General features: G+C 35.5%; 1 protein-coding gene across 5 annotated transcripts in view; it reads left to right on the top strand.

The window, feature by feature from the left end:
- Positions 1–8,909, top strand: part of LOC150098127 (DIS3-like exonuclease 1) — a 412,479-nt gene extending 403,570 nt beyond the window's left edge. For all 5 annotated transcript variants that reach the window (XM_090406105.1, XM_090406104.1, XM_090406103.1 and 2 more), the window contains one exon: positions 8,419–8,909. In XM_090406105.1, coding sequence (XP_090262231.1) covers positions 8,419–8,613 — 195 coding nt within the window. In that variant the 3' untranslated portion in view covers positions 8,614–8,909. The remainder of the gene's footprint in view (positions 1–8,418) is intronic.
- The last annotated feature ends 17,859 nt before the right edge of the window (positions 8,910–26,768 follow it).

Raw genomic sequence — 26,768 nt, 5'->3', positions numbered from 1 at the left:
TTGCAGATGAGTCAGTAAGTAGATGGTGTGCAGTATGTTGATGTATGGAGTGACTTTAATGGTCAAAAAGATTGTGTTGGAGTGTTTAAGGGTCAGCTGGATAACTAAGAGGAGACGTACACATAGCTTTTAAGGAATGTGGATAAGATAACCAACCAGGGCTTCTGAACTAATGTCCAATCCTTTTGTGGTGCACTCTGTAAGTAGGTATCTACCTGGATACTGAATGAACAAGGATAAGTTTGCAATTTGGGATTTAGCTGACCAAATTGTATTCTTATTGGCTGAAACCAAAATAACATGATGGTACAACATAATAGAATTCCATGCCAGGTGGTACATCATCCAATTAAACGAGAGCCCCCCCCCCCGCCATTATTTTAATCAGGGGAACCAACATGGACAGTGAAAAGTGAGCTACTGAAGCAAATCCCAACTCAAAATCAGCAGAGCTCAAGACTGATAACATAAACATAAGAAGCATTAATGGAAAAGAAATGGAATGAGCACAAGAATTGGATAACTACCAAGTCAACATAATAGGTGTTACTGACACAAAGAAGACAAAAACAAGCAAGAATGTTCTAAATAAGTGTTACAAAATGTCATATGCATGCAGTAATGATCAGAGAAAAGAAGTCAAGCAATATCAGGCAGAGTGATGTGGGCAAGCATATTTGGGAAACTGGATAATGAAACTTATTTGTCCCACAGAAGGTTCTCCTAAGAAAGGAAGAAAGAAGTGGAGGAATTTTTTCAGTCATTAGAGAAGGCAGCTGACACATAAAAAAAAAAAAAAAGTAGAAAAGCTGGTCCTTAGAGATCTAACCAGCAGAGTAGAAAATGATTACCAGGCCTTTCATAAGTGGCTTGAGATCAAAACACCAGTTTTTATTCACAGCATGCACAGTTGCCCACAACACTTGTAAAAACCATTAAAAGGGCAAAGTCTAAATTTGACAAGGATAAATATAGAAAACTCGCTGCTTATGCCACCTTCAGTTTGCAACTTCTGGTCTCTCTCCAAAGCTGTCAGACACAACTTTTGTCCATCTGTGCTTCCTCCTCCTCTATCTCACAATAATGGTAGCATTGTAACATCACCTAAAGAAAAGGCTGATGTCTTGGCTTCATTCATCTCTTCGAACTCCTACATAGATGGCCATCACAAATTACCTCGTTCCTTGTCTAGAACATTGCATCACATGTCTCCTGTGACATTCTGCCAGAAAAACATCAGAAGCATCTTGAATAACTTGGATACTACAAAGGCAGCCAGTCCTGATAGAATTCCACTTATTGTGCTCAAGAAATGTGCTCCTGAACTAACACCTGTTGTCTATCATCTGTTCACTAAACTGTACTCAGTTGGCATCCACCCTTCAGCATGGAAGAAAGCTCATATACAACCAGTTCCCAAAAAAAAGGAGATAAATGTTTACAATCAAGCTATTGAACTCGCATCAGTTTTGCCTAAAGTGATGGAGAAGGTTATCAACAGTCAACTTCTTCAACACCTTGAGAACTGCTGCTATCTAATTAGTGAATTAGTGACTACTAGTGTGGATTTCACCACTCTAGATCCACAGATCTCCTGGCCTACATCACTCACATTTGGATGCATTTCATGAAAAGGTTTGGAGAAACTGTGCCATTGCTCTTCATATCTCCAAGGCTTTTGATAGGATCTGGCATCAAAGGCATCTCAAACAAGTTACTATAATTTGGACTACCTTCACCCTTGTGCAGATGGATCACCAGTTTTCTCTCGGGTCGATCCGTATGTGTGATGGTGTTCTCTCTTCAGACTTTCCTGTCAATGCTGGTGTCTCTCATGGTTGTCTTTTTACCCACTGTCTTCCTGATTTATATAAATGACCTGCTCTCATTGACTGTGAACCCTATTCATAGTTTTGCTGATGATAGCAGACTCCACTCGTCAAGCATTGCAGTGCTCAAACATCTCATGCTTCAAGATCTTCTATAATAAGTGTCCTGAACACTGATCTCAACACTATTCTTGTATGGGATGAAAGGCAACCTGGTCAACTTCAATGCATGTAAAATGCAAATTTGCTTGTTTTCCTGTAAAAAAAGACCATTGATCTTCTCAGCTTACTTTTGATAATGCTGAGCTCAACAGTCAAGACCAATCTTTCTTCTTGAACTGACTCTTACTCCAAACCTTTCCTGGCACAATTATATCACTTTCTATAGCATCCTGTAATCATCTATAATAAGTCTTCAACATCCTTTGACAGCTTCCAAAAAAACTTGGTATCCTTTACTAGTCAAGACAATACTCTTCTGCCGAACAGTTGCTTATTCTGTATAAATCCCAAATCTGATCAACATTGGAGTTACTGCTCTCATGTATAGGTCATCTTAGACCTCCTTAAAAATATTTGATGCTGTTCAGAAAAGGGCAGTTTGGTTGATAAATGACACTTCTCTTACAGCCTCTCTTCGGCCACTTTCCCATAGAAGATCATTTTCCGCATTGTGTCTCTTCTACAGATATTTCTGTGGCCAATGTTCAGCATTACTAGCATCCATTATGCTACCTATTATCTGCCAGATCTACAGGAACTTGTGTTACAGCTGTTCAAAATTTTACAGTCAAACTGCATACTCACTGAACCTGCTATTTCCAGTCATCTTTCATTCCTTCTATCTCAATTCTGTGGAACAGTCTTCCTCATGAAGCATTTCTCGGAGGACTACAATAATTAACAGTTCCAAAAGAATATCAATAGATTACTGTATTCCTGACACATGGCATATGTTTGTTATAGTCTCTTCTGTGTTTCATGTATGGGATATTAAAAATAATAATAAATATAAAAATATAGAAAAGTTTTGGGAAAAACTGGAGAAAAAATGCAAGACTAATAACAATAGTAAGTACCTGCTGAATATCTAATCAGGATATGGACAAGGTCATTACTAACACCATGTTCAAGGAAGTTTTTTTTTACTTGGCTATGCTACTAATTATATATTGGGTTTTATCCTTTATCCAAGTGTAAGTAAACAAAGTTTGCGCCTTTCGGGCACAAACTTTGTTTGCTTACACTTGCATAAAGGATAAAACCCAATATATAATTAGTAACACCATGTTCCAACATAAAGGTGTACACAAATTCAAATCGAGAGAAGATGCAAGAAATAAAAAAATTCTCATAGACTATATTATTGTTGATGAGGATATTTTCACATTGGTTCATGACATGATTACACAGTGAATTTGAAATCAGAATTGATCATTGTTTAGTTTTGAGAAGGATAAAATTGAATGTATTGAAATGAAAAGTGGGTGAGAAAGTTTTAAGATGAATCAGACTTGAACAGTAGACTCAAATACACAAGTATCATTCAAGAAAGAATTCAAAAACAAGAACCGCACGTTGGAGATTTGCTGGTAGACTCTGAAGAAAATTGATTGATTTAGCCAGAGGGACATGTGGTGAGGTTGTATGCAAGGATAGAAAAATGAAAACTCCATGTAGAACTTAGGATGTTAAAGAAGCAGTCAAGGAAAAGAAGAAAGCATATCAAAACTTCCTGATGTTCAAGTCAGTTTGTACTCTCAGAGAATATAGAGAAAAATGTAAGAAAGCAAAGCACTGTGTAAAACTAACTAAACAAAAGTCACGGGAAGATTTTGGTAAAACATAGAAAATAAATATCAGGAAAGTAGCAAAATATTCTGGAGGATATTCAAAAAGCTTAGAAATGGAGGAAAGAGTACTGAAGATGATAAAGGTAACATGAAAACTGAAGATAAAGATTTTACTAAAAGAAAGAGCCAAAAGGCTTGAAGATAGAGATATTCTAGCTATTGGGAGTTATTACTTTGAAAGATTGCTAAAGGAAACTAATAGCAGTGACTGACAGCACAGTGGTAGAAAACATTCAAGATTAACATAGTCAGGAGTATGTATCAATACTTGAAGTATAAAAACCTATCAAAAACCTGAAATGACTCAAATAGACAAAAAAAGTATGAAAAGGCAGTTGTGGCAGATGATATCCGACCAGAAATTCTCAAATATGGATGTATATGGACAAGAATTTTCCAATGCATAATCCAGATGGCCTGCAGAGGATTGAATTCCAGATGATTGGAGATGAGCTCTCATAGCATCCATCTGTAAGAAGGGAAATACAGCTGAACATGAGAATTACAGAGGCATTTAATACTTATTGTTCCTGTAAGATTTATACAATTATACCTGAGAAAAAGGTAAGAAAAAATTGTGGAAGGGAAGCTTGGAGAAGAATGAGCTGGGTTCAGGCCAAAAGAGGTTGTCAGGAACATATTTTTGCTTTAAGACAAATCATGAGAATATAACAAGGATCTAAATTTTGTTGATTACAAGATGCCAAGAGAAAAGCCGTTCAAAGCACTCTAGCTATATGGTATAAATGGGACATTATATCGAGCAATACATAGTCTATGTTTGAGTTGTAAGTCAGTAGCTAGAATTGAAAGAGGGACAGGAAGATGGCTTGATGTTAAATTAAGTATGAGACAAGTCTGCACATTGTTTCCACTGTTATTCATCATCTATATGAATCACATTATTGAAAATGGCATTAACATGATATCACAATTAATCTAAGCTCTTAGGCAGATAATGTTATACTTCTAAATAAATCCAGTATAAACGTCTGTAGGATTCCCCAGACTTAACTAAATAACTGCTATAATAAATTTGGTATGAAAGTCAGCAATAATAAAAAAAAATATATTAAAAAAAAAGAGTGAAAAATAGGCAAAAACATTTAAAATATAAGCTGCATGTTGAATAGAGAACTATAGAACAAGTAAAATATGAAACAGACAACAGAATTAGCAAAGCTGGTATGGTAGGAAGTCTACTAAATAAATTTATATGAAATAAGAGATGTCAGAACACTAAACTTGCTCTATACAAGACAGTGTTAAAACCAATTTTAACATGGATCCAAGAGTTGGGTTAGAAATAAAACAGCAAAGCCCCAGATCTCTAGCTTCATCAACTAAAGGAGTGAACAGATGGTATCATTAGCAGTATCATATTAGAAATAAGGATATTAGAAAACAACTTAATATCATTCATATTCAGGAATGTGTCATCAGAGCTAATCTCAAGTGATATGGTTTGGTAAAATAAGAAGTGCTTTAGAAAATAAATAGATCTGGTAATATTGGAGTCTTGACAAATAACAGATTAATTTGGAGGAAATTGTTGATAGGAAGTTATTAATGATGTAACTTCATGTCGTACGATCATAATATCCTGGACCTCCCCTGAGAGTACATATCAGGAAGATGATGATGCTGAAGGATTGTACCGGAACAGTTTTGATGTCAGGTATCTGAAGAAACAGCTGTTTGGGGAAAAATGAATATGAATTGTCAAGGAAACTATATATCTAGGTTTATGAATGAAAGCGAGGATGCATACATTAAATTAAGTGGTGGAAATTGCGAGTGTAATAACATTGAGAGAAAGAGAATGTTGTTCGAGATTAGCCCTAGGAAATGCAGGGCTAGTTTTGTCAAAAAAAAAAAAAAGTGCATATCATAGAAGTAGGAAGGAGTAATTGATTGAAGAATCAACTGCAGCAACCTGCCTAGATCTGGATATGTTTCAAGAGTTACTGAAACACTGATCAGTCTGATGATCAACTTGCATGCATATGCACTAATTCCAGAAGTATCAGGAATAAAGTTGAGAAGTTCTTGGCATTGCTAGATTTAGTAAGATAAAAAATTACTGGCATTTGTTAGACCTGCCTCAAAATGGATGATATTGTTACAGGAATAAAATGTGATGGGTTCAGTGTATTCCGGAAGAACTGACAAGATAGGGAGGGTTCAGAAATTTTGTTAATAACAAGACAGAATGCATAATTTGCATTGATACTAACCAGGATCATCTGAAGAGAACTATGAATTACATGTACAGACAGTCATTATGGTAATTTCAACTGTGGGAATATAAACTGGAGAGAGAAGAAAGTATGCATAATCCAGGTGGTCTGGTTGGAGGGTTGAATTCCAGATGAGCTCACGTAGCATTCATCTGTTGAGGTAAAAAGAATTTATAAAATTCCTCAGGGATAAATACCTTAAGCTGCATGTGATTAAGGGATTCACAGTGCATCAACATTGAATGATGTTGATGTACTGTGAATGTAACAGTAAAACTGAGTAACAGTGAGAATCTGTCTATGGATGGGAGCCTGGCTGGCCGAGTGGTTAGCGTATCCGCTCTCCAGCCAAAAGGCTTCGGGTTTGAATCCCGCCGTGGGCATGGATGTTTGTGATTGTCTGGTAAAATAATAGTGTTGGTGGTCAGCAGTAGATGGTGTTGGTGTAGGTGATGATAGTTGCAATTGGTGCATTGGTCATGGAGAGTTGTAGAGTAGGTTCCCTCCCTCGTTGAGTCTTTGGACTCCCTGGAGGGGTTACATAATAATAATAATAATTTCCATGATAAAGTCCATTTCAGTCATTAACAGAGTTATATAACATTGTCACTCTTACACTAACGTTCTTACCATTCCTCCTTTTATAATTTAGTTTCCCTGACACTCTGTGTTAGGTCTCATACCAGTTATTAGTTTTTTGAGACTCCTGATACCAAACACATTCAGGTGTAGGCCATCCCTCTTATACAAATCTGATCTTCCCTCAAACTCACCCCATACATCCAAAAACTTGCATCCATTCCTTCTACACAGCCTACACATCAAATCATTTGCCATCATAGCCCTTCTTCTTAATTAATTTTTATCATATCGAGGTAATTCAATATGATATAATTTGAAATTAAGTCGTTAGTACCTACTTCAATTACGATCTCGTTTACTTTTCTTTAGTGTTTTTGACTTGCTTCCTTTATATTCTTAATTTTTGTTCTGAGAAAACTCGAAGTTATAACTCGCTAATCAATACCATGTTTTATTATAGAGTCACCATACCAAATAACATCCTTCTTGTTACAAACCACATCACTTTCCTGACTTCAGGTAGGTCAGGAATCAGGTCTAATTCCCATGGCGTCTCTCTGATCTTCTTTAATTTTGCTATTTTGGAGGTTAATTCATTTTCAATAACATCGTTAACGGGGCTAGCCTTCTCGACTATGCTGCTCTTCTTAGCATTACGTTTCTTGTGCATTTTTTTCCATGCCATTTTAAACTTATACTTATTATTGAAATATCTTAATAAAAATATGTTATAAAACACTAAAATGTACACTAATATACTATAAAACATTAATTTTCTAAGGGAAAAACACAATAAAACAGACAAAAATCACCAATTTTACGTGTCTAAATTCACCGACCAACCATAATGTATCCTCAAATCAATATATTTATGATATAAGCAATGCATCCTCTTTTTTCAAGTTTGGTAGAAAACTTTACAGTAATCAAGACAATGGGACAGAGTCATGACAACCATGGAATCTTACTTGCAGTCTTTCTGGAGAGAACAGCACCATGATTGACTTGGAATACCACATGAGAAATGCAGAAATTGAAAAAATGTATTTCTAGCGTTCAGCCCTAGAAACATGATTGAGGTGCAGTATGCATATAAGGGATGCAACTACAAATTTGACTGGACTGATCTGGCACTGACTACCACCTCTTTGATCCTCTGAAGAATGCACTCTGAATAGCTTCAACGTCAGCCTATAAACCTTTACAAGTCTGGCATACAACAACTCACTCAGCAATGGCAGAAGTATCTAGATAATAAGGGAAACTTTGTTGAAAAATGACATTGCTCGTGAAAGATTGAGCCATGTAAAAGCCATTGTCAAAAAAATTATATTTTCTAAGGAAAGAAAAGAAACAAGGATTACTTTTGTACTGTCCCCTTTAGAAACGTACAAGTTTGTAAAGGGTACTCACAGTATAGATATCAGATATCACATTTATGGTTGAGTAGGCAGAACTTAGGGTCATCCCTGGAAACTGGCAAAAGGCGTAGCTAGGAAGCAGTATATGAGGTCCAGATTTTTTTCATGGTGTGTGGAATGGACTACTAATAGATGTTGTGAATATATCTTTAGTGAATGTGTTCAGAGAGAGAGAGGTATGATAGGTATCTAAATATCATTGAATAAAATAATCCTCCCTTAATGAGTCCCTGGAATAGGATACATAAGAATAACACACACAAGCTCCAAGAACACTTGTTTTACTAGAATACAATATGAGTAGGCAGCACTTTTGTATTAGTGGCCAAATAACTATTTCTTCCCATTCATCTAGAATCTATCCTATGTTGATAGAAACTTTTCTTAAAATTACTCAAAGAATTACTTAATCCCTGAAGTTTGGCAGAGCTCTCTGGATACAAGTTATACATATATAACAACATAAATTAATATATAAATAATTTTATTTCAGAGTGCTCTTGAAGAATGTATTGGTGTAGATAATGCTGTAGAAGAAAACTGTGAAAAGGATATATCTCAAAATCATGAAATATTAGAAAATCGACTTGCAGATGCTAGCTGCTCAGAAACCCCAGAGCTGTATGATTTTATACAAAACTTGTGGAAACTGTCTCTTCAGCTGCCACCTTCTGAAGCAAATTCTTGATGTTTCTTATATACTCATTTATGAAAAGTGTAATATACGTTGTGAACAAGTTTGTATATATCAAATGTATATAAAAATTATTTTAATTTTGTATATGTGATTAGCATCTTTAGCTTTCTTTAATATAGGAAAATGAACTTCTGATATGATATTTGAAATTTTGTGTTTGTCACCAAGCGTGTTAGACATAGCTAATATTTCTAAAACTAATTTTTTCTGATCTCATAGTTGTCTCTCCTGCTTGAGGTGGCAGGGTTATTGCCCCTGAAAAATAAACAAACTGGCTTGAGAATATGCACAGTTAGTATACTGTCTATCAATACCATGCCCTAAGACCAGTATAGTATTTGTATATCCTTGTAACACCCATATTAATTCAGAAGAAAGAGTTATAGATTAAACATTATACTCAATGACTAAAGAAACTTTATCTAGACCTTTTTTTTTGTCAGCCTCCTCTAAAGAAACAATTAGCCCCCCTCCCCCCCAAAAAAACACTTCAGGTTTTTAACATTGCAACTCAGAAAAATCAACTATAGGAGTTATGTTGCTTCATGCAGTAATATTAGTAAAATATTATTATGTAATATTTTACTAATAAGTAAAAGTTAAGAGTTAGGAAGTTGGCAGCTGTTGATTGCAATTTTCTTGTGAACTGTTATACAACTTTTATATAGAAATAATGATGAAAGGTGGAGGGTAGTTGCCTAAATAATTTCCAAAAGTAAGGGCTAAAAGATTCTATCTCTTCAGAGAATGAAAAGGCATTGAAAGATTTATTTATGATTTGCCATAATTTCATTCAGTTCCAATCTAAAGTACAAGGGTGGTCTGAAAAGTTCTTGGCCTGTCAGTGAAAAAACGAATTTATAATTTCGAAATTATTTTTATGTTTCAGCATGATCTCCCTTAAGACTAATATATTTATTCCAGCAATTCTCCAGTGCCATTATCCTGTCCCTGTAGTGGTCTACAAAATACCCCTCTACAGCTGCAATCATCTCTTGATTCAAAGAAAAATACTGACCAGCGAGAAAGAGTTTTAGTTTTGGGAAGAGATAGAAGTCGGAGAGAGCCAAATCTGGGAAATAGGGTGGATGTTCCAACAATTTAGTGAAGATCCCTTAATTTTCCCATTGCCAAAACACCTTTGTGGGCAAGTGCATTGTCCGGATGAAATATGATTTTTTTCTTCTGCAGACTGGGTCTTTTTCACAAATTTTTTCATCTAGTCTGGTTAAAAGATTGTAATAATATTCCCTGGTTATTGTTTTACCCTTTTAAAGATAATTAATAAACAAAATACCTTTAGCATCCCAAAACATTGATACCATGACCTTTCCTTTGAAAAAGGTCGTGACCTTTTTCACTGCTTTTTGGATTCTAGCGTGTAATGGTGAATCCAAGTCTCATCCATAGTAATAAATCGACGCACAAAATCAGTTTTATTCTTGTTAAAAAGCTCCAAGCACTGTTCAGAGATTTTCAGGCGAGTGCATTTTTGATCTGCTGTGAGCAAGCGCGGCACCCATCTTGCGCAAAGCTTTTTCATATGCAATTCTTCATGCAGAATATATCCTACATGTTCTTTTGAAATGCCTATAGTCTCAGCAATTTCATGCACTTTGACACTTGCCAGTCATCCAGTACCATATCATGCACTTGATCAATGATTTCTGGTGTTATTACACTTTTTGGCCGTCCTTCACACGGATCATCTTCAAGGTTGGTATGGCCATGTTTAAACTCAGCAGCCCATTTCTTAATTGTTGAAAACGAAGGAGAAGACCCATAAACTTTTTATGAACTTCGAATGAATTTCTTTTGCCGTTAAACCTTCTTTTACAAAGAATTTTATAACCACATGATGCTCAATTTTATCCATTTCAAGGGATACAGACAACACTTTTGCTTCAGACAGTTGTATAAAACAAACTACTTGATAGAATGACTTGCAATTTCACATGGATGCTTATGGCAGATGTACCAACTTAGAAAAAAAAAATCTTGCCGATAGAGTTGCCATCTATGGTTGAGGCCGAGAACCTTTCAGACCACCCTCGTATATTTGCAATCCATTAGCATTTACTTTTAGTCTCACAAACATTAACCAGATTATGAGAAGATATTGTTTGGAGATCCATTGGACCATTCCTGACATGGCTGGAGAGAAGATGATATTCTTGGTAGGAAGAATGATGAAAGGTATTATTATTAGTATTCTGGACCTCAACGGAGTCATACCACTCAAATTCATTTACTGTCTGCAAATTAACCACTCTATGTGGCATTAATAATATTATTATTGTATGGGCACTTGTGGGACCTATTCTGGGAGACCCAAATTATCCACATAATATCTATCATACCTCTCCTTTAATCCATTCACAGACAAAGCACTCACAACCCATTCCATTCATTTACCACTCTCCATGTAAAAAAATTTAATCTTCATATCTTTACTAACAATACTCTTGCTCAATTACTAGGGATAACCTCTTGTTATACCCCTCTCTAGCCAAGTATTGAAACATTTCCCCTTCATCAATCCTATAAAATAAAAGCCTTTAAGCTTAAATGTTTCTATCATATCCCCCTCATCTCTGCCTATCAACCAACTTGCAATCCACAAACCCTCATAGGAAGCATTCCACAAGCCACTTACCTGTGGATCCTTTACATTACTTCCTAATCCCTAAGAAATCCAGATGTGGATATATCAAGGCCTTATAAAGAGTAATGATAACTTGTTTTCTTCAATAAATAACCAAATAATCCTATGGGCTACCTTGCCAACCATAGCAGTGCAGTCTAAACTTGAACTCTATCTATTACCCCTCCAAATCCATCTATTTCCCTGAAATATGGATATGGTTACATCAGTGTGGTACAAAGCACTATACTGGCTGTATGGGAAAAAAATAATGGATCCTCGAATGCATAACTTTATATTTCACTGAGAATTTGCATGCATTCAGTGATCTTTTTTTTTATCCTGGAGGTCAGATGTTATTACCATACATTAAACTGATACTCATTATCTTTTTCCCATACAGACAGTAGGGTGTTTCTTAAAAATAGCAGTTTAAATGTTTTGAATTTTGTACGAGGCATCTACTCATTGTTTTCACAATTATAAGGAAAAAAAACTGTGAAATTATTTAGAGTATATTTAGGAGTCAAGACAGTTAGTTTTTAATATTGCTCAAAATAAAAATTTAAAATTTTTTTTTTTACTTAGTTAGTCATTTTTAAGATTTATTTTTTCAAATGGACATCAATTTTGGTTATAGAGGAAATAAAGTGAAACTTTATTATTTAAACAGATTAATATAAAGTTTACAAATTCTTAAATTCACTGATTTTGTTGCTGTTATTTTAGCAATGCTGCTCTCTCTTGATGTCGAAATATAATACTTCCTATGGTCAGTTATGACTAACAAAAGAAACCATTTCTAGTCTTCACTGTTAATCTGCAGTTTGTTGTATTCATCCATCAGTGCCACACCTCTTTCTGCAATGTCACTGAGAATTTGCATGCATTCAATGATTCAATTTTTATCCTGGAGGTCAGATGTTATTATTAACATCTAACCTCCATGGAGACAAAGACTCATCATGAGAGGTACACATTGTTGCACACAATGCTCATCCAGCCATGTCTTAAACTATTCTTGAGAGATACTTGTGACATGACGTTAAGAGATATAAACACATTAGCACAAGAATATTTTTAATATTTGCCAAATATTTCAGTCTGAAATTAACAGACTATCATCAGTGGCTTGATAGGAACAATTTTTACAAGGTGGAATACAAACAATTGATCATTCAAAAGTAGAACGAGCCATGTGATGTTACATTGCTAAACACTAAAGAGAGGTAACTTTCATCAGAGTGATGAATAAATTATAGGTATTAATTCACAATTTCATATAATAATCTTAATTTATAAATTCAGTTAAAGATAACATTAGACTAATGTAGGAATTAGATCTCAATTTAAAATAAAACTTAGTGTTATCCATATTAAACTTTCCCATATTTTTGACAAGGATAGGCAATCATTTCGATTCAAGTTAGGGTGTTGAAGTAAGGCCTCGGCACTCTCTTTGAATAGGTGTTCGAATTTATAGCAACATCTGTGTAGAAGGCGAGTCCTGGACCAGAGAATGTGTTGTGGTTTGTCTCTATCACGCGCTGCACCAATCCAGATTTATTGGATTTGTTGTGAAGAATGTACGACTGATGTTCTTATATTCTTTTTTCTATAGAGTGTCCAGTTTGTCCAAAGTACGACAGTTTGCATTTACAAGGAACTTGATATACACCAGGCAGCGACATAGTCAAGGTTTATCTTTAGAAGATGGGAAATATGTGGATATAAGTGGCTGTTAAATCATATTTCTTCAGAATTCTTGAAATTGGTTTCTGAGATTCCGGAAATATATGGAATTGGAACTTCATGTATTGATTCTTTGTTGTTCTGAATAGGATTGTAGGAATCGAACAGATGTTGTGTAGCCTTTTTTGGAGAAGTTATTTAATTTCATGTGATGTTTGATAGTTGAAAGTTCTTTCTGTAATTTGTGGGGAGTTGAGATATTAGTTCTAGTTCGTCAAATTAAACATTTTATAATTCCTGTTTTTTGATAAGGATGATGGGCAGATTGTTTGAGAATGTAATGTCCAGTACTTAGCATTGTCATCACGTGGCTCATTCTACTTTTGGATGATCAGTTGTTTGTATTATTCCACCTTGTAAAAACTGTTCCTATCAAGCCACTGATGATAGTCTGTTAATTTCAGACTGAAATATTTGGCAAATGTTAAAAATATTCTTGTGCTAACGTATTTATATCTCTTCATGTCTTTAACTGATTCATTGTGTTTACATTCACAATACACTCCGGCAATGCATTCCACTCACCAACCACTCTCCATGCAAATAACTTTTTCCTCAATCCTCTGCTCACACCCTCATTATAGTTTCCAGCAATAGCATCTTGTTCTACCCCTTCCCACTCTAATATGAAAAATCTCTTCCATGTCAACCTGATAATCTCTGACTAGCTTATATGTCTCAATCATATCCTCCTATTCATGATGCTTTGCAATTTGCATTCTCTCACTCTGTCCTCGTCCTACACATTTCAGAGATTCCAGATTCCTTCATATGAGGCCTGATTGAGACCTTTTACAATGTCATGATAACTTCTTTATTTCTGCATTCAGGGTACTCCACATCATTGCCATTATCCAATGTGACGTCTTCACAACTTGTGCAATGTGGTCCCTGAATTTCAGGTCCTTGTCCACCACCACTCCCAGATCTCTCATATCATCTACCTCCTTTGAAGTTTCCCCACTAAGTGTATAAGAGGTGGTATCAAAAAGTTTCGAGACTAGCTCTGTTTACGAGAAATTACTTTATCTATGTTTACACGCTATCGCCTTCAAAATAGTCCCCTTGCATATCAATACAGCGTTCTTGCCACTTCTGGAATGTGTCCTGGAAGTCTTCTTTTCGAAGCATATAAAGCACCTTCTGCGATTCGTGCTGAATCTCTGCAATGGTGTCAAAACTGTGACCTTTGAGCTGGATCTTCATCTTCGGGAAGAGGGCAAAGTCTGCAGGAGCCAAATCTGGCAAGTAGGTTGGGTGCGGAAGTGAGATCATGTTGTTTCTGGCGAGAACTTCGTGTGAGGAGAGCCCAGTGACAGGGTGCATTGTCGTCGTAGAGCATCCAGTTTTTCGCATGTCACAGATCTGGTTTCTTTCAGACACCTTAAAACCTGGCAGTAGAACTCGCTATTGACGGTCTGACTCCTGAGGACGAATTCTGGATGCACAATGCTGCTAATGTCGAAAAAGACTATGAGCATGCACTTGGTCGAGCTGCGGACCTGCCTCACCTTTTTCGGGCGTGGAGATGATGGGCTCTTCCACTGTGGAGACTATTGCTTTGTCTCAGGGTCATACCCTTACACCCAAGTTTCGTCACCAGTAACGATCCTTGAATTTCGCTTTTTTTTTTTTTTTCCCTCGATTTTGTAGGTATTGCCTTTTCCTAGATCACCAAAACATCCTTCCTGGGTGTGGAATGGGCTACCTTCCTTGTGGTTTGTTTAATTGGCTTTTTGTAACGAAAAAACAATGCCATGACTTCTTTTGTGGAAGGGAGTTTTGAGTGAGGCAATGAGGCTGACATATCTTTATAATGAAGCTGAAGACTAACAATGATCTATTATGATTACGGGAATGTGTAGAGATAGAAGACTTGTCAAAACATGTTTGGGTTGAAGATATGTGCATCGTAGTTCATTTATTATGCTATTTCAACGTGCAAACTGTGCTCGCTATTACAATCCATAAACCTTAAACAAATTTGTTAACGTTTGTATTGAATTTTTTTATTATTATATAGAACAAAATGAAAGGATGCCTCATTGTGAGAAACTAAACTTCGAAAATAAGCACTTAAATCATCCAGCAAGCTCTCTACATTGCCTTGACAATATAGTTATTACTGTACTCAATTTTGTATCATGAGCAAACAGCAGAATATTTCCCTTCAGATTATTTCCTATGTTATTTATATAAAAATTAAACAGTTGTGGTCCAGGTATTGAGCCTTAAAGCACTCCTGGATTATGCTCTTATATATATATATATATGTGTTACGGTTAAATTGAATAATTAGAATTAATTACTTTAACCAGTTAAAGTAAATAATTCCTAGAGGAGTCTGGTAAATGTAATAAAATCATGTTTATAGGTTTTATATATAGGTTTTCATTCTCAATAGAAATTATAACAACTTAGGTTAGGTTAGTTTATAATGAAAAAAGTAAGGAAAGTACTTCTTTTGCACTCAATGAAATCAGAAATCATTATAAACTAACATAACCTATCCTGGATGTCGCATGTCGAACCAGAGTGTAGTCGTAGTTTGTCGTGGGCAGATTAATGGGGATGAAAGAAGAACATTGCTGTGGGCAGATAAATGGAGATAACAAATAAAAGTTGTTGTGGGCAGATAAATAGGAATAATAGATAAATCAGAGAGGAACTGATCAGTGTTTATCTCCATTGATGAGGAAAGAGGTACAGCAACAACATTTATCTATAATTCCCATTCATCTGCCCACAACAACTTTTATTTGTCATCCCCATTTATCTTCCCATAATCATTAAGCTGGGCCCACAACAACGTTTATCTTTCATCCCCATTAATCTGTCCACAACAAACTATGACTACACTCTGGTTCGACATGCGACATCCAGGTTAGGTTAGGTTAGGTTAGGTTAGTTTATGATTTCTGATTTCATTGAGTGCAAAAGAAGTACTTTCCTTACTTTTTTCATTATAAACTAACCTAACTTTAACCTGTTATACTTTCTATTGAGAATGAAAACCTATTCGATTGGTAGAGCCTCTGCTCAAATGGCTCAGTATCTTTGCAAATCCACCAGTCATGTAGCCATTCCCTGCAATTGTTACTGTATTATAAAAAAAGTTAGTAAACTAATCAAACATAACTGACCCTTCACAAAACCATGCTGCTTCTCATAGCATATCATGGTCCTATCCACCCATTCCTGAATTCACTCTTTGACAAACTTTTCCAGTATTTTTACCATCACCCCTAAGATATTGATTAATCTATAATTTGCAACTGCAGTCTTACATCTCCTTAGCATAAAGGAGGCTTTAATGGTTGATAAACAAGAAACAGTTAATTGTAGTCTTTCTGCAGTGAGTGTACTGACTTCACAAAGCTTGAGCAATCATACGTTAAAGAAGCACAGAAAAAATAGTTTTGTTGTTTATTTTTGAAAAATTCTAACTTTCCAAAGTATGTCAATAGACTACTTCTTTTTACTAATCAAAAAATGTAGAGCTCCTCATAATATTGTATCCTAATTGTAAAACGCATGCACTAAAATGTGGTTCCCATAAGTACTAGATTTGGGCAAATTACCTGTGATCCCCTGTGTTTGTTATATGAAACAGAAAGACAACTAAATTTGTATAGAGACCAAAGAAACAATTCATTCTAGTACAGGGTTTGTTATGGGACAGGTCTTGACAAATTATGCAATAACCTTACTTGCCATGCAAAAAGTGTACTTCTTGTCCATGATGCCCCATTCTTTTTTTTATATAATGCTATTTTTAATGCCCCATTCTTTTTTTTATATAATGCTATTTTTAATGATGCTTCATCTGTGTTTTCTTAAAGAGATTTTTATAAAGTTTTTTTTTTATTACTGAAGGTGGGAGGGGGGGGAAGTGACCTCTTTCTTGCAAGAGATCAGACAGGGCTGAATTTTGGTGGCATTGAAGTTTACAAGGTTGTCCTTGCATCAAGTCACTGGTCATGGTAGATCATGAAGATTCTAATACTTGAGCACTACAAGGTTTGTTGAATGAAAAGGAAGAATGGAATGTACTGTCATCGGCAAAGCTATGGATAGGATTGGAAGTCTGTGAGAGCAGGTCATTTGTATATATACAAGAGGAAAAGAGTGGGTAAAAGAATAGAATCCTAGCATACGCCTGCCTTGGTGAGGAAATCTGAGGACAGTTTCTCACTGAGCAATCAGTGAGAAAATTAACGATCCATTTGCAGAGTGAGGAAGGTAGACCATAGGAGGTCTGTTTGATAAGTAGGCCCCCGTGCCAAACCTAATCAAATTTCTCCATGGCTTTGAATCTAGAAGTGGGTTGTGAAAGCAAGATCAGCTGTAGATTACAAATGGCAGAATCCATACTACTGGTCAATGATTAGTTGGTATGTCTCTAGGTGGTTCAAGAATTGGTTATTGATGACCTTCTCCATAATTTTAGAGAGAACAGAAGTGAAACCTTGCTGATATCTTCATTTTTAATATGATGCTGGCACTTATGCCACATGTTCACTCTTTAGTTTTTTATCACAACTCTTCTAGCTGTGGTGTTTAGTCTTTGATCAAGTGTTTTATTTCTAACCCAGCTCTCAGATCAGAAGTTAAAATTGGTTTGAACACTGTCATTGTATACATCAAGTTTAGCATTTTCACTAATTTCTCTCATTCATGGAAATGTTTATTTAGTTGACTGCCTCCCTCCCTCCCTCACATCAACTCTGTTGCCTGTTCTGTTTATTTTAATGGAAATGGACAATTCTGTTCTCCCTCTTCACTAAAAATAGTTAGGGTCTCCAATGCACTTGATATTTGCCATTTGCCTGATTGTTTTCATAGTTAATGTTTTTTATTGCTGAATTTCGTGCAGATTTGTTATAATGGTAATCCTACAGGCTTATGCTGTATTGAAGAGTGTAACATCAGCTGCATAAAATAAGAGCTGGGTTGCTAAGCTTTTAACATTTCCAAATTTGATATCAGGTTTGCTCCTTTCCTTCATAACACGATCTATATAAATGATAAATAACAGTGGGATGTACAGGGTTCATCTGTTTTTTACACCTGATTTTAAATTGCACCATTTTCCTGTAACTGCTGACGTACGAGTTGTTTGAAAAGTTTGGTAAATTTCCAATAGACGGTGACACAATCATTCATTCATACCAGTGTCGACATGTATCATCTTTTTTATGACTCCCCTGGCAAAATTTTAGCCTTCAAATAAAAACACTTGTATTTGAAAAAGGTGGATGGCTATGCAGATCAAAGCAAAGTTAGATGCAGTTCATGGGAACTCTGCACCAGCATTAAAGACTATTTATTTTTGGTAAATGAGTTTAAACATGGTTGTAAGACATTGACGATGAAGCACACTCTGGACACGCAACTGAGGTCACTACAAAGGAAATGATTGACAAAATCCATGGTATCGTTATGGAAGACCGCTGAGCGAGTGCATGAGATTGCTGACATTGTAGGCATCTCAACTGAACAGGTTTATAATATCCTGCACAAAAAAATTGCATGTGAAAAAAAGCTGTGTGCACGATGGGGGTGCTGCGATTGTTGACTGTTGATCAAAAACCCATGCAAAAAGACATTTCATTGGTGTTTGGCGATGTTTAATCGCAATTTGCAGGATTTTTTTTGCGTTGATTTGTGACTGTAGATGAAACTTGGATCCACCACTACACACCTGAGTCCAAGCTGCAGTCTAAACAGTGGACAGTGCCCGGTGAAAGAGCACCAAAAAAAGACTATTTTGTCAGCTGGGAACATGAATGATGGCCACTGTTTTTTGGGATTCCCAAGGAATTATCATGATAGACTATTTGGAAAAGGGTAAGACAATAACGAGTCTATTATGCATCATTGTTGGACTGTTTAAAAGAAGAAGAACTGAAGAAAAAACAGCCAAGATTGACACACAAAAAAGTGCTCTTTCATCGAGACAATGCACCGTCCCACACAGTGGCCGTTGCAATGGCAAAATTGCACGAATTGAGGTTCAAATTGGTTCCACATACACTGTATTCTCCAGACTTGGCCCCGTGTATCTTCTTCTTCTTCCCAAACTTAAAAATTTGGCTCGGTGGGAAAAAATTTCTTCGAACGAGGATGTCATTAAGGCTGTCAATCAATTTGACAAATCCTACTTTTTAGATGGGATGAAAAAATTGGAAACTCGCTGGACCAAATGTGTATACCTCGATGGAGACTATGTTGAGAAATAAAGGTAAGTTTTTCCAAAAAAATGTGTTTAACTTTTTTTTTACCAAAATTTTCAAACAACCCTCGTACAACATCGTTTAGACTATGTATTTACATTCATACTATATAATTTTAGAATTTTGACAGCTTTTCCTCTTTGCACTTTATCATATGCATTTTCAAGATCTATAAAGTTAAATACAGATACATATATTCCCATCATTTCTTAACTATTTTGTTTAAAGTGAAAACCTGATCCTAATAATCCTTATTTGTCCTGAACTCAGTTTATACTTTTCCAGACTAAGAAAAACTGTGAAGTTTCTCTTCCACAATTTTTCTTAGTCTCTTTGAGTATACATGCATGTAACATCTGTCAAACCCTTCATGTGCTTGTAACAAGATGTTACATGCACATGCATCCACTCTCTCTAAAATTCATGCAGCTTATACACAAAAATACTAAATATAAATAAAAATACAAAAGGAAATTAAAAAAATTTTTTAATAATACATCTAAACAATTTTGAGCTCATTAACCAAAAGCTTTTCTTCCTATCATTGATTTTAGGCCAGGCGGCCTGTTCGTCTCATGCTATTGATTTCTTGTCTTCCAGTTTTTTTATACCCATATAGTATTTCGGGCAGTCTGGTATTGTCCATTCAACTTAGATGTTGTAGCTATTTTTGTTTATCTCATTATAGAGTTTAATGGAATTAATACAGCACCTATAAATAATTAAACATGCTTAATCAATCCTGTATTTCATCTTAGTCACTGAAACATCATCAGGATCAGGGAAACAATATTAAATTGCAAATACATACACAAATTTACACAAACAATAAATGGAAATGATTAGACTTGAAAGTCTCAAGTCCTATGGGTTGCCCTCTATGGGTGGGTGGCCTCAGAATTAAGGTTTCCCAAATCTTGGGAAGTTTACAAACATATTTACTAAGATTTTAGGTTGATTTTTTAATTCTAATGTTGTTTAATTATTTACATGTGCTGTATTTATTCCATTAAACCCTATACTGAGTTCAAACCAGTACATAAGTATAGATAGTTCATTTTTGTTTATATTTACTTATATAGTAGTTAATTGGTTCTAATTTCTTCATTTGTTTTATGGTAACTCTTAGTATATCCAGCTGTTTTTCTGAGAAATTCCATTTCTGCTGTTTGAATCTGTTTTTTATTATTTTTTATGGTCGATGTTGACCACATTACCTCCTATTGGTGAAAGTGAATTAAAAAATCTCCCAAGCCAAGATCACATTTCCATGTGATCTTGGCTTGGGAGATTGTACAACATGAGGAATATTCTGTCAAGAAGGGGTATATGTGGAACTACATGGTAGGTGATTGTGACTAACTTAAGAAGAAGCTTAAATCTGTATCATGCCATAAAACACTGCAGGGTAAGGAGCTTAGTAGTGCATGGGAGATACTTACGGGTCATCTAGAGGAAGTAATATTAAATTCTATACCTAAGGTAAAGGAGGGTTAATCAGGTAGTAGTTAAAAGAATGGGTAATATCATTAAGCATGAGCTGCAGAAGAACAAAATACTAAATTTTCATTAACTCATTTATTACTTCATAAATGATAGCTCCTGGTTGAGTTGTTGATTCAAAAAGAGAAAATAACAAATCTTTTGGAGAAAATTATGGTATAAACTTCTCATTGTTCTGATTTTAATACCAGTAAAATTTACTTCAAAAAATAATAAAGAAATAAAGCATAAAAAGAATTTACTGCAAGGCAAACCAAAATAAAGAGGGAAAATATAAAAACTCAGATGACAAGCAGATAAAATCTTTCAAAGGAAGAAAAGACTAGCCCTTAATGAAATATGCACAATAGAACAAGAAATGAAGAACAAGGGTTATTGTATAACATAATGAAGCAAATTAAGCCTGGGCTAGATATATATGCAGAGATAGACAAGGAAACGTGTTAACAAATCAAAAAAAAAAAACAGATAGAATATTTCCAAGAATTACTGAATAGGAATATTCCTTCTGCAGTGTACAGTTACCATTAAGGCAAGACTTGGCAATAGAAATATATTGATTTAGGAACAACAAATCCCAAAGAATAGATAAAATTCCTGCAGAGTTGCTGAAGGCAGGAGGAAAGAAACTAGAAGACAAAATACACAAGTATAAATAGTTCTTAGAAAGAAGTCAACAGACACTCCCCGTAAGCAAGGTGCATTGTACTATGTAACAAGTCGCTTGTTTGTAGCCAGTATAAATTGGAGGAATAGGATGCTCCCAAGTCATTGCAACTGTGTCCAGGTGAAATGGCTGTGAGAATGGAACTGACGGAGTTTCAAAGAGACATTGTGATTAGAATGCCATGTTTCAGGCCTATCTATTTAACAAATTATTGACAAATTGGGCCATCTCAGGTCAACAATTAGTGATATTATACTAAGATGGAAGCACAGGGAGTTAAGTGTTACCCACAGTAGACAACCCACCACACTCACTGAACATGACCATAAGATACTATGAAGAATAATATGTAAAAACCACCACTCGTCAGCCCACACATTGAATGCAGAGTTCCAGGCATCAACTGAAACACAAATCTGCAAAAAAACATTCAGAACCAAGGCTCAACAGAGTTTCCATGGTAGGACTGCAATATGCAAGTCCCACATTACCTGAATCAGCATGCAGCATCGTCTTCAATGGTGCAAAGAGTGTGCACAGTGAAATATGGAAGCTTGGAAAGCTGTGTTATGGAGCAACGAATCACACTACATCCTCTACCCAGCAGATGGATTGGTGTGGCAGATACCTGTGAAGGTCTCTTACCAGAGTGTGTAACCCTAACTCTGAAATTTTACGAAATTTTTATTGAAACTATCAATAAATATTCTTACCCTTTGAAACAAAAACTACAAAGAAGAGACTGGACATAACCTTACATAACAATGTGAGACTATACCACTCACCAGGCTGGGCATCCAGTCTATGTTCAAAGATTCAGTTATGTAGTTCACTAGCATAACAGAAAATAACAGTTCCGTACTGTTGCCCACTCATACAATCTATTCAAGTCCTCCTGTAAGGCTACAATATTTGCATTATCTGCAAACAGTTGTATATCACCAGTTAAATCCATCCCAATATCATTAAATAACAGTTGTCCCAAAAAAGATCCCTATGGCATACGACTAGTGACTTTCCTCTTTCAAGGTAGTGGTCTCTCCTCTATACACAACTTGCTGATACCTAGTTACCTATCCAACTCACTAGTTGATCATTAAATCCCATCTGCTTCAGTTTAGTTACCAATTTGTGGTGTGGCAATCTATCAAAAGCCTATGCAAAATCTAAGTATACAACTGTATATGCTTCTCCCTTGTCTAATACATTCATCACCTTGTTAAAGTACATAAACAAGTTGATAAAACACAACCTCCCTTTAACAAACCCATGCTGATAAGCACAAAGAATACCACTGTTATCAGCCTACTTTTATATCCTATCTCTTACTACCTCTCCAGTACATGAACTACAACTGCAGATATATAAATTGGCCTATAACTTGTTGCCTTAGCCTTATTACACCTGTGTGAAGTGGAACAATTTTACCTTCCTTCCACTTCTTTAGGACTTATGCTGTTACAAAAGTCTTGTTAAACAGGCAGGTTATGGCTGATGCTAACTCCTTGGAACATTCCCTTAATACATGTGATATGTCATCAAATCCTATTGCCTTATGGACATCTAGCTTACTTAGTTCCCCATATACCTCTTGCTTGCCCATTAAATCTTCTCTCATTTCATTCTCTACACTTGAGCTTCTGATTTCACACTGAGGATGAACCATTCTGATGAACTTCTCACTGAATATCTCGACTGTGTCCTCTGCAGCAGTTACAAATCTCCCACTTTCATCCATTAACATCATCTTGTTATAACCATTCTTCTTTCTATTTACCACATATCAGTCAAAAAAAAAAAAACTGAAGGGTTTTTCTTGGCCTGATTTGCTAATTTCTGCTTGTACTGCACTTTTGTTGCCCTTACCAACTGAGTCACTTTCATAACCTGCTCTTTATACTCTTCATGCAAATGATTATTACCATTATTCATCTTGTGCAGTCTCCAAACTTCTTCCACATTTCATTCTTAATCCCACCATTTATCCCTTTTACAACTACCTTATTCAGCATTTTGACCTTTGAAATACATTCACACACACACACATTGATGTTGTGCATTTATTTCCTTACCGTTCAACTTTCATTCCATACTACAGCTTCAAGCTGTCTTCTAATAATAAAAATAGTCATAATCACCAACCTTGTACCACCACATATATCCTTTCCTCAGAGAAGTCTTTATATGGCTAGTTACAATCCAAATGATCACTCTCACTCATCCACTTGGAAGTGTGAAACCCCACTGACAATTACATCTTCTGATGAAATATTCAGATCTAAAACTTGATCCTCGTGTGCCTTCCTTTACATACTGTACTGACTGAGATAGTTGTCTCTCAAGAACTTGAAAAATTCATTTCCTTATTCCCAAATGCTATCTCTTCCTTCCAGTCTATACTGCCATAATTAAAATCACCGATAATAATTACCCTTCTGTTCTTCACCAACCCAAGTTGCTTATACATTTCTTCATCACCAATCTCCACATTCTCTGGCCAATAGCAACATCCAACTAAATATCCCTTCCTATTAACCTCCACCTCATAGCACACTGCCCCCAAACAATTACCACTATTTCCCTCTTTCATGTCTGCCTTATGTGGACATAATTCCTCTACTATCATCAGCAGCACTCCCCCTCCCTTCTTGTCCTTTCAGTCCTCACAAAAAACATTGTACCCATCAATTTCTATTCTCGTTAGGATATCATCATCTTTCAACCATGTTTCACTTATTCGAATGATTTTGGAGCATATAAAAGCAACTAGTGAAACAATTTCATCTCCCTTATTTCTGATACTCCTGGTATTTGTAAATAAACACAGTAGTTCCTTTAAGGTCTATAACCAGTCTTACTCAAGCCACTTGTTGGTTGTGATTTCCTCACCACCCTTGCCCAATCACTGTTTACCACATATCTGCTCAGTCTCAACTACTGCACTCTCATCTCAATCTATTCCATTTTATGCTGATCATCCCCATACATACATTCACAACTACCTCCAACTTCCACTCTCCCTGGTTCCCCCCCCCACACACACACACACTGTTTCCTTATTCCTCTTCCATTCATTGCATATTTCATTGCAAGTACTTCAGTCTCTTCCACATCACTCTCCTAATCTTTCACTTCACCTCTCTTGCTTGCATCACACACTACACTTCCATCTAGCAACAGTTTCTCAGGTTTACTCACCCCAAAGCCATTCAAATGCAATCTGTCACATCTGTATAATTCATTCTTCCCTCCAATACATCCACAAACTGCATTCTCTTCTCATACAGCTCTCTGCCAGCATACCATTCATGATTCTGGCTCCAGTCATCATTGTCACTTTGGCAAAACACTGACACAACCTTTCCCACTATACTGTTATCTTTCACTCTCCTCAATAACCTCCTGATATCCAATCTTACATTCACTTAAATCATTTGTCCCCAAAACCCCACTAATTTTCTTGCTTGTTTCCTACTCATGTCCAAAGCATGAATTATCCTGCTCATTCTCTCTCCTGGATAGCAGACCTTATAGACTCTCTCATTAACCAATCCTCTAACAATAGAATCTCCATACACTGCCATTCTCAAATCATTTCTCACCTCTTTTTTTTTCCATTCTAGCATTTTGCACTCTTTCATTTGTTTCCACTAAATGTTTAATATCACTCTGCATATTCTTCATTTCATTTTGAATAATCCCTTTTCAAATCTTGCATTCCACCAATTTCACTATGTCGCTACCTCTCATTCTGTGGCACCTTACATCTGTTTCCTCATTCATACTTCCTTTTGCTCCCATATCACTTACTTTTGCTTCTTCGTTCTTGTGTTCTTTCACTCCATTTCTGTTTCTTTCATTTATGCTAACTTCAGGAAAAAATTAATAAATTCTTCAGGAAAGGAAAAAATAAATAAATAAAAAATTACTTATATAAGTAATTTTTATTTATTATTTTTTTTTCGTTTTTGTAAACATCTTGCTCTCCAGCTTAATTTAATTTTGTAACCTAATAGATAACAATAATAATAATAGAACTCTAGCTTTGATGTAGTAATTTTTTTTCACCAGAGGTCAGGCCAATAGTTGTAACAGTTGGTCACTAACTTTAGCAGCCATGTAGATTGTAGTGCAGCTTGTTTCTTTGTATATATGTATATACTCCAGATGATGACCTTAATGTTGAAACGTCGAGTGTTTATTTTGGTTTACATTAAACTAAAGTTTTACTCTAACACGGTAGTTGTGTCTATAATTTTCATGATGTACAAAAAAATCTTAAATTATACATGGTGTGCTGTTTCTTCTTCAGTAAAATTCATTTAGTTTAGTTTTCATTTTTATAACCATTTTCTATGATTATCAAATTGTTTTAATAATCATAGAGTGCTCCCCCTCCCAAAACTGGCATCTTCATTGCCCTACTATGATGTTCATGACTACTTAGGATATGGGAACAAGAAAGGAAATGGTTAAATATGGAAGAAAACAAGAAATGTACATTATTTCCCCATCCCCACAGAAATAGCTGGTTTTACTATTTTGCAAAAAGAAAAACCTAAGATTCTGAGAAGAAAAAACACATTCCATCTTTTACTAAAACAAATTACATGAAAATAAAAGACTAATGAAGCTTCACTTCACAGGGGAGATTTCAACTAAAATTTCTTTCAGGGAAGTGATACTTTTTCATGTGGTATCTGCTTCAGAAACTCTGTGACTACAGAATGCATTTTTTATTATAGATATTATTTTAAACATGAAAGCACAACATATAAGTTATTTGATAAAATAATTTTCTTTTTTTTGTGGGTGAGAAATACATTATCTCTGTGAGTAAAATGTATGCCTGATAATAAACCATGCTTAAAAAGAGAGCATATTCATGATGCAAAAAAATAATAATAAATAAATAAAAAAACAGTTGAAGTGGAGCTTTTAGGAACTTGCTAAAGAATAAATTTAAACAGCACTCTTGTTTAAAGAGTGCTGTTTAAAAATAAGAAAGAATCAGTTTAACTGAGCAGGCTGTCTAGTTGTGAATGATCTTTGTTTTAGTACACTAAATCCCATGATTAATGCTAATTCTGTGGTTGGCTAGACAGATTGATCTGCTCTGAGAAAGATTAGGTTGTATGTTCATGGAACGTGTAAGATAACCTTTCTTCTTCTTCATGTAGCTTCCTCAGTGAGAGGGTACAGCACCATGTCCTTCCAGTTCTCTCTGTTGGTGGCTTTCCTTTTTGTTTCTGCATAGCCATGTGATCCTGTCCATGATCTTATATCTTCAAGCCATGTCCTTTGTTTTTTGCTTTTTGATCCTTTTCCCATAATTTTTCCTTCT

Source organism: Typopeltis vanoorti, chromosome 16 (assembly GCF_054136105.1).
Source record: "Typopeltis vanoorti isolate ZY-2024b chromosome 16, IOZ_Tvanoo_1.0, whole genome shotgun sequence".
Taxonomy (NCBI): Eukaryota; Metazoa; Arthropoda; class Arachnida; order Uropygi; family Thelyphonidae; genus Typopeltis; species Typopeltis vanoorti.
Note: the sequence above shows the minus strand (reverse complement) of the source record. Positions and strands in the feature narration are given on the sequence as shown.